Source organism: Hemibagrus wyckioides, linkage group LG23, assembly GCF_019097595.1.
Source record: "Hemibagrus wyckioides isolate EC202008001 linkage group LG23, SWU_Hwy_1.0, whole genome shotgun sequence".
NCBI classification, from domain to species: domain Eukaryota; kingdom Metazoa; phylum Chordata; class Actinopteri; order Siluriformes; family Bagridae; genus Hemibagrus; species Hemibagrus wyckioides.
This window is the reverse complement of record NC_080732.1, coordinates 11,402,136-11,418,076: the sequence shown is the minus strand read 5'-3', so window position 1 is coordinate 11,418,076 and position 15,941 is coordinate 11,402,136. Positions and strand designations below refer to the sequence as shown.

General features: G+C 39.8%; 1 protein-coding gene across 2 annotated transcripts in view; it reads left to right on the top strand.

The window, feature by feature from the left end:
- Positions 1-15,941, top strand: part of atp6v0a1b (ATPase H+ transporting V0 subunit a1b) — a 37,635-nt gene that overhangs the window by 6,511 nt on the left and 15,183 nt on the right. For both annotated transcript variants that reach the window (XM_058376094.1, XM_058376093.1), the window contains exons 4-17: positions 142-239; positions 396-524; positions 1,905-1,987; positions 2,106-2,232; positions 2,407-2,489; positions 4,355-4,448; positions 5,579-5,791; positions 8,965-9,115; positions 9,263-9,402; positions 9,687-9,850; positions 12,315-12,405; positions 12,516-12,634; positions 12,764-12,980; positions 15,398-15,505. In XM_058376094.1, coding sequence (XP_058232077.1) covers positions 142-239; positions 396-524; positions 1,905-1,987; positions 2,106-2,232; positions 2,407-2,489; positions 4,355-4,448; positions 5,579-5,791; positions 8,965-9,115; positions 9,263-9,402; positions 9,687-9,850; positions 12,315-12,405; positions 12,516-12,634; positions 12,764-12,980; positions 15,398-15,505 — 1,817 coding nt within the window. The remainder of the gene's footprint in view (positions 1-141; positions 240-395; positions 525-1,904; positions 1,988-2,105; positions 2,233-2,406; positions 2,490-4,354; positions 4,449-5,578; positions 5,792-8,964; positions 9,116-9,262; positions 9,403-9,686; positions 9,851-12,314; positions 12,406-12,515; positions 12,635-12,763; positions 12,981-15,397; positions 15,506-15,941) is intronic.

Genomic DNA, 15,941 nt, shown 5'->3' with positions numbered 1-15,941 from the left:
ATATTCATATTTGGTTTTGAGAGAGTTAAACCCTCTTGTGAAAGCCCAGAAACCTCTTTTCACCTTGCCCTTTTTATGAAATGTTGAAAAATGTAGCCTGTCCTAATGAGATACAAAATATGTTGATGACATTTTGCACAGGGTTTGTGGAGAAGGAGATTAAGAAAGCCAACATCCCCATCATAGACACTGGTGAAAATCCAGAAGTACCATTTCCACGAGACATGATCGATCTTGAGGTTTGTTCATTTAAATTTTTATTGTAGTTTTATGTTCTATGGGTATAAACATTTAAATATATTAAAAGAAGTTTAATACTGATACTTAAACTCAGCTATGACAGTGGTATTGGGTATACTGATCCAATTTGTTTGCATTTTCCTTTTGAATGACAGGCAACTTTCGAGAAGCTGGAGAATGAACTAAAGGAAATCAACACAAATCAAGAAGCCCTAAAGAAGAATTTCCTGGAGTTGACTGAGTTAAAACACATCCTAAGACGTACCCAGCAGTTCTTTGATGAGGTCTGGTTTATTGTTTGACCTGTTAAAAATTGATTTAGCATGAATATCACTAATACAAATTATGATTTGATGCACACACACACACACACTTTAAGTGAACACACTTGAACATTAACTAGTCTAGATGTGTGTCATGGTCTTATATGCATCAGATGTATGGCTTCTGGCAGAGAGCATGCCAAATTTGAAAGCTATCGACTTTGAGGCCCATTTCAGCACAAATTGCAAAAAAAGGACACGGAAGATCGAAGTGAAAAGCACCTTACCCACTGTGACACTGAATGCTTTACAGGCTGGTGTGAATTCTATCTTGGCAAAATAAAATGTGTGTCTTTCATTTGCCAATGTGAGTGTCTAGGCTGTTCTGGGCTGTGTCTGTGAGTTTTGTGCACAATGAATTGTAACAAGTCTGTACCTGAGGAATGGCAAATCATTATATGAATGGGTCATTGTGACACAGCGGACCACAACCCATGAAATTGTAGGTTTTTGCATTGATTAGAAGTGTTTATTTCTGGGTTTAGATCACGGCTAGGCATGTAAAGGAATTGCATACATTGTCAGTTGACACGCAATGTCTGTGTTGAGGCCCAGAGTGCAGACATGTCATGCAGTGGCCAGATACTGCTTTTACTCATCATTATGTCTGCTCATTTAGGTGAGAATATGTGTAAGAAAACAGGTGAAAAATTAATATCAATTTTTGCAATATTGCAAGGCACACTATTCTGCTAGCAAAGGCCACTGCCATTATGGAATACTATTACCGTGAATTGGTGTACATGGTCTGCAACTATGTTTAGGTAGGTGGCACATGCCAAAGTAACATCCACATGAATGCCAGGACCCAAGGTTACCCAGCAGAACATTGCCCAGAGTATTACAATGTCTTCGTTTTAACTACAGAAAAGTTGAAAACTGAAAAAAATAGATTGGTCTGATGAATCTCAATTTTTGATGAAGCACATAGATGGTAGGGTCTAAATTTTGAAACCAACATCATGAATCCATGGACTGGTGAAGGGGACTAATGGTGTGGAGAATGTTTTCTTAGGACAGTTTAATACAAAACAGTCACTGCTTGAATGCACAGCTTATTTGAATATTGAGCACCTTCAGGACATGGTAGAGTTGGAGATTCTCAGCATAAAAGTGCACCTGAAAAATCTACAGGAATTACATGACTCGGTCATCAAGGAATGTTTCCAACATTTTGTGGAATCCATTCAATAATTTAGGCTATTTGAGAGCAAAGGGAGTCCCCAGGCAGTATTAGTATAGTGTTCCTGAAAAGGTTTCATTGAGTGTATATTGTTTGACATAGCATTCAGTTAACCATATTTTAGTTAACCTAATTACATTTACTGTCATTATTACTAGATGGAAGACCCCAACCTCCTGGAGGAGACTTCATCTCTTTTGGATCCTAGTGAGGCTGGGAGAGGGGCCCCACTGCGACTTGGGTGAGTCTTCTTTAATTTACAGTGTGATCACTGTCATAGTACCTAATGTCATTGCTTCCTAAGTACCTATCTATCAACGAAGTATCTGAACATTATATAATGCAGATTGGGTCTGCAGGTTTGTTGCTGGTGTAATCAGTCGTGAACGTATACCTACCTTTGAACGGATGCTTTGGAGGGTTTGTCGTGGCAATGTTTTTTTACGACTGGCTGAGATTGAGGACCCCCTTGAGGATCCCACCACAGTGAGTGCTACTGCCTTATTCTTTCATTTATACAATTGTTGCTGTACCCTCATGCTTTCATATATAGACATTAAATCTATTTTGGATAATCATTATGACCACTTGTTTTGTACTAAAATCCTTAATAATTTGATAAGACTGTGAAGCTTACAGCTGTAATTTTTTGTTTTACAGGGTGATCAAGTTCATAAGTCAGTATTTATCATCTTTTTCCAAGGGGACCAACTGAAAAATCGTGTGAAGAAGATCTGTGAAGGGTAGGTAACCATTTTCCAGGACAGCTATTGTATTAATTTTGTTAATATTTATTAACAATTCAATATTTGTTTTTGGTAACAAATGTTTACATAACACTAGATATCACTTTGAGTCTTCTTTTAAGATTTTGTGTTATTTCAGTGAGTTTATCAATTATGCTGTGACTCTTGAGTTAGCTATGCAAGGGTAATTCAATTCAGTTCAATTTTATTTGTATAGCACTTTTAACAAAGAGCATTGTCTCAAAGCAGCTTTACATAAGAAACATCATAAGAAACAACAAACATACACACAGACAAACAGTCCTAGATGTTATCCCAAGTGAGTAAGCCTGAGGCGACTGTGGCAAGGAAAAAACCCCTTAGATGGTATGAGGAAGAAACCTTGAGAGAAACCAGACTCAAAAGGGAACCCATCCTCATTTGGGTGACACCAGAAAGTGTGATATGACAATGACAATGTCCTTTCTGCATTTATGTATAGTCAGTTGTGTGATGCAGATACAGCAGGTAATAATAATGTTCTTAATAATCTCAATAATAATAATAATTTCAAAAGAAATGCTACTGATGGCTTATATACCATTGATAGCTGAGAAAAATAGGTTATTCCATTCAGCTGAATGACTGAGTTGCATTTTGCAGGATGTCGGCGGCATTTTCTCATTTAAATACCTCTTTATTATCCCAACTAAACTTCCAGGCTCCCATTCATACACTGAAAAATGTCTTATCTAGACATCAGCTATGTTTTATCCCACAAGAAACCCAGCTCAGGTCCAGAACCTGACACAGAAACTACAATCACTTTATCCTCAAAGGGGTATCTTCTGCCTTCTTTCTTCACCAAATGCTTGAGTGTTTGACAGGCCCAACATCAAGACTGGGCAGTATCTAGAATTTTTGCTTGTTTTACTGTAATTTGTCTCTCAAAGTTTCTTTATCTTTTTTCTTGCATCTTCTGACTCTGTCCCTATTCCACCTCAATGGAAACACACCACATGATGCTGAGCCAAACAACCCAATGCCAATCCCTTGGACAGACCTGACCATGTGTTTACAGCATTCTTTAAAACAGTTTCAACTCTGGAATAAAACAACCCCCCATCAACCAGAAATCATCTCCCCTGTTTGCCCCTGCAGGTTTACTAGATGATTTCCTCATATTCAGTTTTCCCAATTCCTTTCCAAAGCCATTCCTCCCAGCCAAACCCCCCCACCCTCGATTGTGGTATATTTAAAATTAAGGAAATCATCACCAACCTTAAAATCCCTCTGTTAGAAGTGAACACTTTTGGCCTCTCCACCCCTCTTGAATTCCTGGCCATTACATTGGATAGCATGGCTATGCAAGCCTTTCTGCCAGCCACAAAGCTTTCTTTCTTCTTTATTAAGTTTATTCTGAGAGTTGTCATGACATGTTAATGTTAATGTAACACTAGTGTACGAAAAAAGAATATCATGCCTTGGAAAGTGTAGCCTAGGTTAGAGGCCAGGTTGTGATGGCAGGTATATTTTTACCATACAAATTAGAAACTTCAAATAAGAAACCAGAGAAAACAGTGCTAGTTATAAATTGCATTGCAAAAGCAATGTATTTTCTTAGTTGGGTTTTAATTTGGTCTTGTGTCAAAACTTCTCTACGTGTGATGATGGGTACCAAGCTCCTTACTTTGAATTGTTTAGAGAACCTGGAAATAAAAAGTTTGGGCACTGACTGGCATGTAAAACATTTAGGATGTAAAGGACTTTTTTAGTAATATGAGTTTTTGAATTGTGAATACATCCATAATACACCTCAGCATCTTGTACAATCTTCATCTCTTATCACTATTTTCACCTAACTTTAATCATGAATTTGTCAGGTTCCGTGCATCCCTGTACCCTTGTCCTGAAACACCACAGGAGAGAAAGGAGATGGCAGCTGGAGTCAGCACTCGCATTGATGACCTGCAGATGGTATATCTAATCTCTAGGAATCTAATTGTTCCTTACCTCTAAATGTTTATGAAACCAACTAAACAAGTTGCTGAAGCTGATCTTTTAAATGACAAGTTATTCTGAGAATTTTGAGTATATTCTTTTGTGGTTAGACTAGCAACCTTAATGGAGCCAGGCTCAAAGGAGAAAGCCATCCATGTCTGGACCGTACTAGGTGTAAAGTTAGATTTGAGATATTTTGAGCATGAATTGCATTATAAGCATATTGTGAGGAAGTGGGACATGTATGTGCTTGGAGTGTACATCTGGGCTTAATTATTGCTGGGTAAAAAAGGGATTAACCATCCTTAGTGGTTAAGGTGTTGGACTACTGATCGGGAGGTTGTGAGTTCAAATCCCATGTCCACCAAGCTGCCACTGCTGGGCCCTTAACCCTCACTTGCTCAGGTGAATAAAATGAGATAAAACGTAATTTGCTCTGGATATGGAATCTGGCAAATGGCCTCCTGGTGGTCCAGTGGCAGGATCCCGCGCTCTCATTGCTGCGGCCCGGGTTCCCGAGTCCCGGGCGGGGCTCCGCTGCTGAAGAGTTGACTCTCAGTGCCAGTTCAAGCCTGGATAAAAATGGGAGGGTTGTGACAGGAAGGGCATCTGGCATAAAATTTGTGCCAAATCGCGCGGGTCATTTGATCCGCTACAAAGACAGCAGACCCTGCAATTGTGTGGGATAAAAAAAGAAAAATGGAATCTGCCAAATGCCGTGAAAGGAAAAAAAAAAACATTTATGTGTCTGTAAAAATTTAGGGGGAATCAAATGTGCATTTTTTTATGTTTTTGAACTAAGTTATAATAAGAATATTATTTGTTTGACTACAGATATACACACAGTTGTGGTTCTGTGTAATCTAATAAAAGCTAGTACCAGGATACTCACTAGGGAAAAATATGTGGTTTTAGAATTAGGTGAACATTATTTTTCACTTTTTTATGTTAAATTTTCAAAGTGATAAGTAGTTGGTAAGATAAAATTGAACAAGGAAAGTCCTTAGTACTGATTTGCTTATTATGTGTATTCTTATAGCCAAGTAGTTGAATTTGTCTGCTGTACCACTGAATCTGATTCAAACATCATCTGTTGTTTAATGCAGGTGCTAAATCAAACTGAGGATCATCGGCAGAGGGTTCTTCAGGCTGCTGCAAAAACTCTGCGTGTGTGGTTCATCAAAGTGAGGAAGATGAAGGCCATCTATCACACACTGAACCTCTGCAATATTGATGTCACACAGAAATGTTTAATCGCAGAAGTGTGGTGCCCTGTCTCTGACCTGGACTCTATACAGTTTGCCCTGCGGAGGGGCACGGTGAGAAAACAAACTCTAATTGTTGTTCATGCTCTGCTGCTTTTATCTTTTATTAATTTTTCACATCAGTTTTCATATGGCTTCATATCTTTTTCATCCATCAATGATATGATTATGTGACATGAAGGTGAAGCAGGTAGCATTGCTCCCTCACAGCTTCAGGGTCATGGGTTCGATCCTGAGTTTAGTTTATTGCTGAGTTTACTGCACATTCTCCTTATGCTTGTGTGGGTTTCCTTCAGGTTATCCAATTTTCTCCCTCTTAGAGAAAATGCTAGTTATGTATTTAACTGCAGGGGCTGGAAACCTTCTCCACATATATGTACTGTTTTTTTGTTGTGACAGAAAAATGGGTAAAATTCCAACAGCACTTCTGACTCATCGCTGTGTAGGAAAAAAACCTGAAAATATGTAAATAGACCAAGAGTTACAGAAGGTTTAATGCACTCTGGCCTTGGATCACACTGACAACAGAGGCTCCTCTGAGCAGTAAAAGTAACACTAGTACTAATAGAACAATGAACAATGCACAGGTGTCTTGAGCACTACGATATTAACAGACATTCCCTTGAAGCCTTGCCCCCTTCTTAAAGCTTGATTGAACCCCTCCAACTTCAGTTTTCAGCCTTAGAACAACTTAACTATGCATCTTCACAAAACTAGATTTGTACAGTACTTGTACTTTCATGTGAATCAGAGAAGGGAAGCAGAAGGGAACACCACCACTGGCCAGTATGATTACTGTGTAAAGATGTAGGGGCTATCTTGCATGTCAACAGTGTTCTTTGGACATGTTGGAAAAAAAATATGTAATCGCATATAATGGATATAATGTATATAATGCTATAATTTAATGATATTTTGATATGCTCAAAACTGTAACATGATTCATGTCAAACAAGTCATATCCATCTATTCCAAAAATTACCTATACGTCAAGGGGGAGAAGTTGGAGTTTCCGATGTCTAAAATTTTATTACTAGGATATACTATCATAGGGTACTCATGAACCGACCTCTATCCACCCCAGTCAAGAAACTGCAAAAGTTTTTAGACTTCTAATAACATATCTTCTAAACTAACTTATCCTCTCACTTGCTCAAACGACAACAATGCCAACTCTATCCCATGCTTTCACCCTGCATCCCCCAAAGAAACCAGTGAGCGACTCATTCTTCCACCAGTTTTGCTGGGTGTGTTCTCATGGGACATTTATTAAAATATAGCCCAAACCCGAGATCAACTGGTACAGTGACATGCCCCACTTAAAAACCTATGTGCTGCTTGTCCTAAGTGACAAACTTGGGCACACACATCTCCTGCAGTCAGATATCAACATTAACTTCTACAGAAACTATTGGTGGCCCAATATGCACACAGGTTCTCATGAAGTTCTCAAAGCCCTCCTTTCTTGTAAACTCATGACACTGCCCCAGTGACCCTGCTCACCCACAGTGACCATTCTCACCCATTGCAGTCATTTTTCCCACAGATCTCCCCATCTTTCAGAACAACATGGTCTTATGCTCATCACTGACAAGTCCTTGCACCTTGTGAGCATTCCCAGCCTGCCATCAACTTTCAAGACAACAGAATCTCTATTTCAGCATGTGTTCATGTCAAAGGTGTGGAGCAGCTCATGGAAAAAAATGGAAGTGTGTATTGCTTTCAGTTCAGAGCACATCACCAATCAAGCTGTCAAGTCAAGCATGCAAATCAAGAAATCTTAAATCTTAAACAAACCTTTGTGTACAATCTGGATGAGTGGTCATGATTACTTCACAGGCCATGAATGCCCAAAATAAGGTTCTCCTCCAGCCCTTTCACCTTGTTCCACTGCATTCTAGGCTACCAGCTCCCCCTGTCCCAGTAAAATGTATTTCTTTTTCTGTTTCGTGTGTGTGTGTGAGTGTGTTTGAGCTTTCTGGTACTGACCTATAGCTCTTTTATATTCATGCTCATGGATATGCTTTGTTTATTTCTTCCTGACTGTGTATCGACCCAAGCTGTGAATTTTGATGATGATATATGGAGGGCCTGCAATAATATGCAAATTCAGTAAACCATGTCTTCTCTCTGTCTTTGCCACCATTGGACTCCCTAAATGTCCATTTGACATTCCAGTGATTTTCCAGTGGCATAAAACACCAGTTAGTTCCCAAAAAAAATGGATTCTTGCTGCAGTGCAAGTTATATTCCCTGTTATAAAAAGAGAGTTGCAAATGTTCAGAAAATTCAGTTGTCCAGAGACAGTCTGTGGAGTTCTCTAGACTTTTAGAGTTTCAACTGGAAACCAGAAAATATGAGGTGCTCTCCTGCTAAGCCTAAGGTCCACAAGACTGTCTCTCCGGCCAAGCCATTGTGCTGTCTCCTGCTGACCTACTGGATTATCTTGTTCTGCTGATGGATGAGATTATGGATAATGTAGCCATGCCTCTGAATCTTCTACTGCCCAGCCACTGTGCTAGTTCCTCAAAAATTCTAACTTCACTCTTGCACACCTGCCTTAGGGACCCTGCCAGTTCTCTCCTGAAGTGTCTAAACAGTGGGACAGCCTGGACCCCATCCAGACTGTCCCACTGTTTAGACACTTCAGGAGTGGTGCTCTCAGCACATGCTGCATCTTCTTCAGCTCAGATTCCATTGTGAACATGCCTCTTTCTTTTTTCACCTGAAGGTAGCCTGCCGAATACTTTATTTTTATTGCCTTTTCGTTGTCAGTCAAATCTGTACTCATTTCTGGTGGATCTGGAGCCAATCCTAGGAACACTGGGTGCAAGGCGGGAGCTTTCACCTCAGATGGGATGCACATTGTAGCAATGTGCAATGTAGACAATGTAGCATAATATTGTATGTTTTTGGATAGTGCTTACAAACTGGAAATCCCAAAGAAAAGCTACATGAACACATGCAAAACTCTACACAGACAGTAACCCAAACTCAGGATCAAACAATTGACCCTGGAACTATGACGGGGCAACATTACCCTATTCACCACCATGCTGCCCTAGGAGCAATGTGTACTACTTAAATAGTTTTTATGTAAATAAAGAGAATATTTGAAAGCGAAAAAGGAGCTTTTTAAATTAATGAAGCATTATACATAACCTCTTATTGCCAGCAGTTTAAATCTTGTACTGTGTCTTTGGGTTTCTCTGTTATTAACCTTGCAGGAGAGAAGTGGATCCACTGTTCCTTCTATTTTGAATAGAATGCAGACCAAACAGACTCCACCCACCTACAACAAGACAAACAAATTCACCTCTGGCTTCCAGAACATTGTGGATGCTTATGGAATTGGAACCTACAGAGAGATTAACCCAGGCACTATGCAAATATTGACATTAAAATTTATATTTATTTAAAATATAATATTTTGTTTAAATATAGCCAGTTAAAAAAATTAACTAAAAAAAGTCCTCCTTTCCTATTTAGATTGTCCTAATCTTGTATTTATTATCTGTGTTATAGCACCCTACACCATCATCACCTTTCCTTTTCTATTTGCTGTGATGTTTGGGGACATGGGTCATGGTGTCCTTATGACCTGTGCCGCCCTCTACCTGGTCATCAGAGAGAGTCGCTTACTTGCACAGAAGCGTGACAATGAGGTTTGTGGTTCTGGCTGAATTATCATTAATTATCTTTTCATTAATTTAGACTGTTATTTTAATAATGCAGTATTTGATTTTTTAGTTAATTATAGTAACTTATAAATTATTAGATTGTTTTCTGATTAGTGTATTGTTAAAAGTTGCATTACTGTATATACCATAGCTTTGTGTAACAACACTGTTTGTGCCTAATTATTTGGAGAAGACAGTTTGATACTACAGCACAAGTGAAATCTAATTAAAGCTAATTCTCTGCTTCTGCTTTCTATTTGTCTCTGTAGATGTTTAACATGGTGTTTGCAGGCCGGTATATAGTCCTTTTAATGGGCATATTTTCCATATACACCGGAATGATCTACAATGACTGCTTCTCCAAATCCCTCAACGTGTTTGGCTCTGGGTGGAGCGTCAAGCCCATGTTTGGCTCCAAAGGAGGAAACTGGTCGTAAGTTTATTGTAAACCAATAAGGTTAGACTGAAAGATATTAAGGATTAATTAGAAATGAAATCAGGCACGTTCTAGGAACTGTTTAGGCATCACTGAGGACTGAGTGATTGGCTATGCAAGTCTATAAGTCAAGACTGTTTTTATTGTTATTTATCTATATAGCTGACACAAATTGGAACAAAATATCATTTCTCAAGGAACATGGTGAAACACACAATACAGTACACAAGACTACATAAAGTGCCAGCTGTAGGCTAGCTACAGTGGAATATAAATTAGTGTGCAGTGTAGCAGCAATGAATGTAGCAGCAACATGCAGCTTTATAAAGTGCACATGTGCAGTGATATTGAATAATACTGGGTTAGGTGTTTAAACGTTTGGTGGCAACAGGATGTTGAGTAATCTGATTGCCTCCAGGAAGAAACTATTACAGACACAAGTGGAGGTGCAATGGTTTCTTGAGTACCTTCTGCCAGATGGTAGAAGGGTGAAGAGACTATGAAGGGAGTACGAGGGGTCATAAGCAATGCTGGTACCTTTGTGGATGCAGTGGTTAGTGTGCAAGTCAACAATGGTAAGCTGTTCTCACAATTCTCTCTAGGGTTTGTGGACAGAGACTGTGCAGTTCTCATACCACACACTGAGACACCTCGGTGGATCTTCTGTAGAAGGTGGTAAGGATGGGCTTGGGGAGGTTGTCTCTTTTCAGCCTCTTGTAAAAAGTAGAAATAATAGAGGTGCTCCTGGGCCTTCTTAGCTGGGCAGGTAATATTGAGGGTCCAGAAGAGGTCCTCTGTCATATGCACACCTAGAAACTTGAAGCTTTTGACTTCAATTTTGACAATTGTTTTGCATATCTGCAGTGGTGATTTGTGTCCTCAGGTCATCATGAAGTCAACTATCATCACTTGGTCTTAACTGTCTCAGAGATTGTTGTCTCTGTGAGCTGCTCTACCTCCTCCCTGTATGCTGACCTATCAGTGCTGTTGAAGAGGCACACAGCTGTAGTGTCATCTTTAGTCTTGATGATGTGATCATAGCTGTAAACAGCAGTGGACTAAGGCCCTAGGGAACACTAGTGTTACTGGATGTGGCTTTGCCAATCCTGATGGTTGGGGATCTCCCAGTAAAAGTCCAGGATCCGCTTTCAAACCCAGCAGGCCCAGCTTTTCTATTATTTGTTGTAGGATGATTGTAGGATCCAATGTCCACTGTAGGATGCATTGAATGCTGAACTTACATAATTGTCCTTACATAATTGTCCTTTTTCATAGAACAGTGAATGGTAGCAGATATGGTATCTTCTGTTCAGTACACATACTGAAATGGGACCAGTGTGGTGGGAAGACTGGTCTTTACATGTTTCATGCAAGTAGTCATTCGGCAGGACACACTTTTTTTCAGCACAGGGATTAGTTGTCTTAAAGTTACAACAACCTTGCTCAGGGAGATGTTTGCACATTTCCTGAGCATCCAGTCATTTGTGTTGTCAGGACCAGCAGTTTTCCCTCTGTAAAAATCTGGAAAGATCCTACCTGAAGGCCCTGAAGAAAGTACTTGGTCGCTAGGAGTTGGGGTGGTCTTTCCTACTAGCCTGTTGTTCTGTGTTTTAAATCATTCAGTGCATCTGGGTGTGATGCATAACCATTACAGTATAGACATGTTGTCTACTATGTAGTCTGTTATGGCCTGTATACTTTTCCATGTATGGCATGTGTCCTTAGTGATTAGGGAAGTGAAAGCCTGGGACAGATTGGTCCTTGCTGTGTGGAAGGCTGCCTTTGTCAGTTCTGAAGGCATTTACTTTAGATTTCATTAGTTTCCTGAAATCATCAACAGTTTCTGGTTTGCATGTGTGGTGTTGGTCTTGAAGGAAGTCACATCATCTATGCACTTGCTGATGTGGCTCGTCATTAATGCTGTGTATTCCTTTCATTCTGTAGTGTGCTTGAGCCAGGTTTGCCTAAGAACAAAAATGTCCAATTTCACATTGGTCCTAAGAAGTCTAAGCTGTTTATTATTTGGTATATTATTTAGAAAGAACATCGAAGTGGAGAATAGATGGTAGAACCACAAAGCTAGCATTAGCCTTTAGCCTATCACCGACACTCGCTTGCATGATGCACTTTCACTTCCTAACTTCCTCTGAAGCTATCTACCCCCCAGGCCTGGTTTATGTTGCAGCCAGAGATTGTGTGTTTCTGTGCCCCCATCTTGGATGAATGTCCATAAATGTCCACAGCCACATACCAAATCTAGGGGAAAGCATTCCCAGAAGAGTAGGGGTTATTATAATAATAAAGAGGAGCTGACATCTGGAATAGGAGGTTCAAAAACCATATACAGGTATGATAGTCAGGTGTCCATAAACCCAAATAATAGTATAGACAAGAAGACAAGGTAGACAAGGTAGAAATCAATTTGCTACAATTCCTTTTATATAGTTTTTTTTCTGTTTAGGTTTGACACTCTTGATGTAAATCCAGTTCTGCAACTTGACCCAGTTGTACCAGGAGTATTTGGCGGACCATATCCTCTGGGTATTGACCCAGTAAGTCACATAAACACAAATAAAAACATGTTTTTCTACCACCACTAAATAGTGATTTTAGGTAAGAATTTAGCATCAATCAAAGTCTTTCTGTGGGTCTTCTCTGCTAGATATGGAACATTGCCACAAACAAGCTAACCTTCCTGAACTCATTTAAAATGAAGATGTCAATAATTCTAGGGGTGATTCACATGTTGTTTGGAGTCACTCTTTCTCTCTTCAATCATCTGTAAGTAGAGTGTGTGTGTGTGTGTGTTCTCATACCAGTCTATATCCTCACAGTATTATAAAAGAGCATATTACTATTTTATTACACTGATTATAAAGCCTGTTTGAATGTTGTCCTGTGTGTTCCTAGGTACTTTAAGAAGCCTCTGAACATCTTTCTAGGTTTTATCCCTGAAATTGTGTTTATGAGCTGCCTGTTCGGTTATTTGATCTTGCTAATCTTCTATAAGTGGACAGCCTATGATGGGACCACTTCTAAAGATGCTCCAAGTCTCCTTATCGCCTTCATCAACATGTGTCTTTTTAACTACAACGATCCAACTAATAAAGCTCTATACAAAGGACAGGTGAAAAATATTTTATTACTCATTTTCTTTTCACATTTTTTTCACACCCATTCCTTTTGAGGGAACTTAGCACTGGGTCTTGGCCTGACGCTATGGGAATGCCTCCTTGACACAGATGTCTGAAGCATGTGTGGAAACTTAACCAAATTGGCTAATGTGGGGTCAGGTGACATAGCAGTGGATTGTCTTTCTATATAGTGGCATCTTTCAGATCATTTAGCAGCATGGCAACTACTGCCAAATGTATCTCACTGAGTTCTGAATAATATAAGGAAAGGTTACAGAATACAGATTGCCTCTCATCCCCCTCAATTCAGAGGTGTGTTGCCCTCTGTAGAACACTCATAACAAGTTCCTTTTCTAAAACAGTAACTTTAGTCTCTCTTGTGCAAAAGGCCCATAAAAAGTAGAAAACTCCCCTTCCTAAGAGGGAGTCAGGCTTTTACAGCTGGTACCCAATAGGGACGGGGGCTGCATCTAATTTTAAATCTGTGTATTATGAACCGTATTCTGTGGAGCATATAGGTTCAAGATGCTAACACTCAAACTCATTGTGTTTCAAATCAATCCGAGGATTGTTTTGTCACAATAGATCCAAAGGACATGTACTTTCACACTGAGATTTTGCCAGAACACAGAAAGTCGCTCAGGTTTGCTTTTGGGGTTAGAGCTTACCAATATCAATTCTTCCTTTTGGTCTAGCCCTATCTTCAATAAAAAGGGACTCCTCTGGGACTCCAGAGCATATGAGTACTGAATTGTATCAATAACTGGCTCATCCTAGCACAGTTGAAAGCACAGCCAGGATGCAGGTGTAGTTGTCTCTTCCACATGTAGGTTCTATCAGTGCTGCTATGAGCAGTGTCAGGCTAGGCCATGATTTATCAGTGCTTCAGGCTTTTTTGGTCTGTTAGGTCTCATGGCATCAGCAGCCAACTTTATTCTGCTGGTTCTAATGCATATGAGAACAGAGGTTTTCACCCTCTGATCCACTCCTTATGAGAGGATAATGAAATAATGACTTATTTTTCATGGCACACAAACTGCTTGGAGATGTGGGCAGTGTTGAAACACTTCCTCAACTGAAGGGCTACCATGTGTTGGTCCACATGGGAAACACTACAGTGGTCTCATAAATAAACCACCAGTGTGTCATGTGTTCGAGGCCCCTTTTCTGGCAGGTGCAGAAGACCCTGGAAGAAACCAAACTGTTCTCCCAGAGGACAATTTACATTCCAGGGCATGCAAATTTTGGAGCAGAGATCCTATCATGGGGGGGGCTGATGCCCAGGGCCCTAGCAATTCCAAATGCAATTAGTGGAGTACATATGGCAGTACAAGTGAATGGAAGTGAGTTCCTTCCTGGGACCATTATGTTCTGGAAGGGTTATCTGAGGCTCCTTTTGAGGCTCCCTTTGAGCCTCAAAGAAGTTACTGACCCGGTAAAAGGCTCTTCAACTACCATTATCTTCATTCAAAAGAGTAGGAAATCTGCAGGTCCTGTCAGTAGCCTCCCCCTGCATATAGTTTGATCCTGGAATGTTTAAAGCTATTCTGCACAATAGCTTGGAATTCATTCTGTCTTCTACGACTGGGTAGCCAATCATTTTGGAAGCCTTCTTTCCGCCCCCTCACGTTTCTCCAGAGCAAGAAAGGCTTCATGTACTAGTCCAGGCTCTTAGGATTTACATCCATCACTGAGACCAGACCTGACTTTTGGTCTGCTTTAGTGGTTGCAATAGACATAATCCATTGGGTAACAGTTGCTGTTGCTCAGTTCTAAAAGGTGTACAGCATGGCTTTTCCACTAGGAGTCAGGGCCCACTCCACTAGCATATAGTGAAATAAATATATAATATACATAAATATAATTTACAGTTTGGTCATGGTTTTAACCAGTAATGCAGGGTTGATCTGGTTCTGTCTGCACTCAGCAAATGTCTGTCTCAGTCCTGTTGGGCAGGCATTTTTTCTCAGTGTGGTAATATTGGTATTAATATCAATACTGCCTCAAGAGTTGAGGCAGTGTTGAGTTCCCTCAATAAAGAAAATCTCAGGATAAATATGTAACCCGGTTCCCTGAGAAAGAAAATTAGACACTGTGTCGCTTTGCCAAACTTCGGGCATGCCGGAAAGGTCTTTCTTCAGACAATTATAATCTAGAGATTCAGTGACATAGATGCCCATTTATGGTCATGTTGACACGCAGTGCTACATCACATGCCCCTATGTTGTTCAATAGAAGTCGTGGGTTTCCACACATGCTTCACACACCGGTCACCTAGTGTCAAGCCAAGATGCAGCATCTTGTTCTTTTTCTCAGGGAATTGGGTTACATATGTAACCTGTGATGTTTTCATTTATCCCATGTTACATATCGTGTAATATAATCTGGCATTATAATGTGAATTTTTTAGATTGGGATCCAGTCTTTGTTGGTGGTTATTGCTATGAGCTGTGTTCCCTGCATGTTGGTGGTGAAGACTATGGTGCTCCGCCGTCAGCACCTGTGGAAAAAGCACTTGGTATGTTACCTTCCTCCAATGTCCTTTTAGCCTTTTTGTTGGTATGAAACTCAGTGTTGCTCTAGGGAACAAATCAATTAAAATTAAAAAATATCTAGCTTTATTAGTATTCTGGATAAGACAGAATATTCAAATGTCATTAATACTATACTTCTATATACAGTTGTGCTCAAACGTTTGCATACCTTGGGAGAATTTGAAAGATGTGTACCATTTTTTAAAGAAAACTTTGAGAAGAGAAAACAAATTTATTTTATTTCTTATAGGACTCAAGTTCATATGTAAGGCATAACAGAATGGCACAATCACCAAACAAAACATGACAATAAAGAAAATGAGGAAATAATCCCTGTTCAAAAATTTGCATACCTTTAGTTCTTAATATCGTGTTTGCTCCCTTTAGCATCAATGATTGCCTGCAGTCTCTTGTAATAAT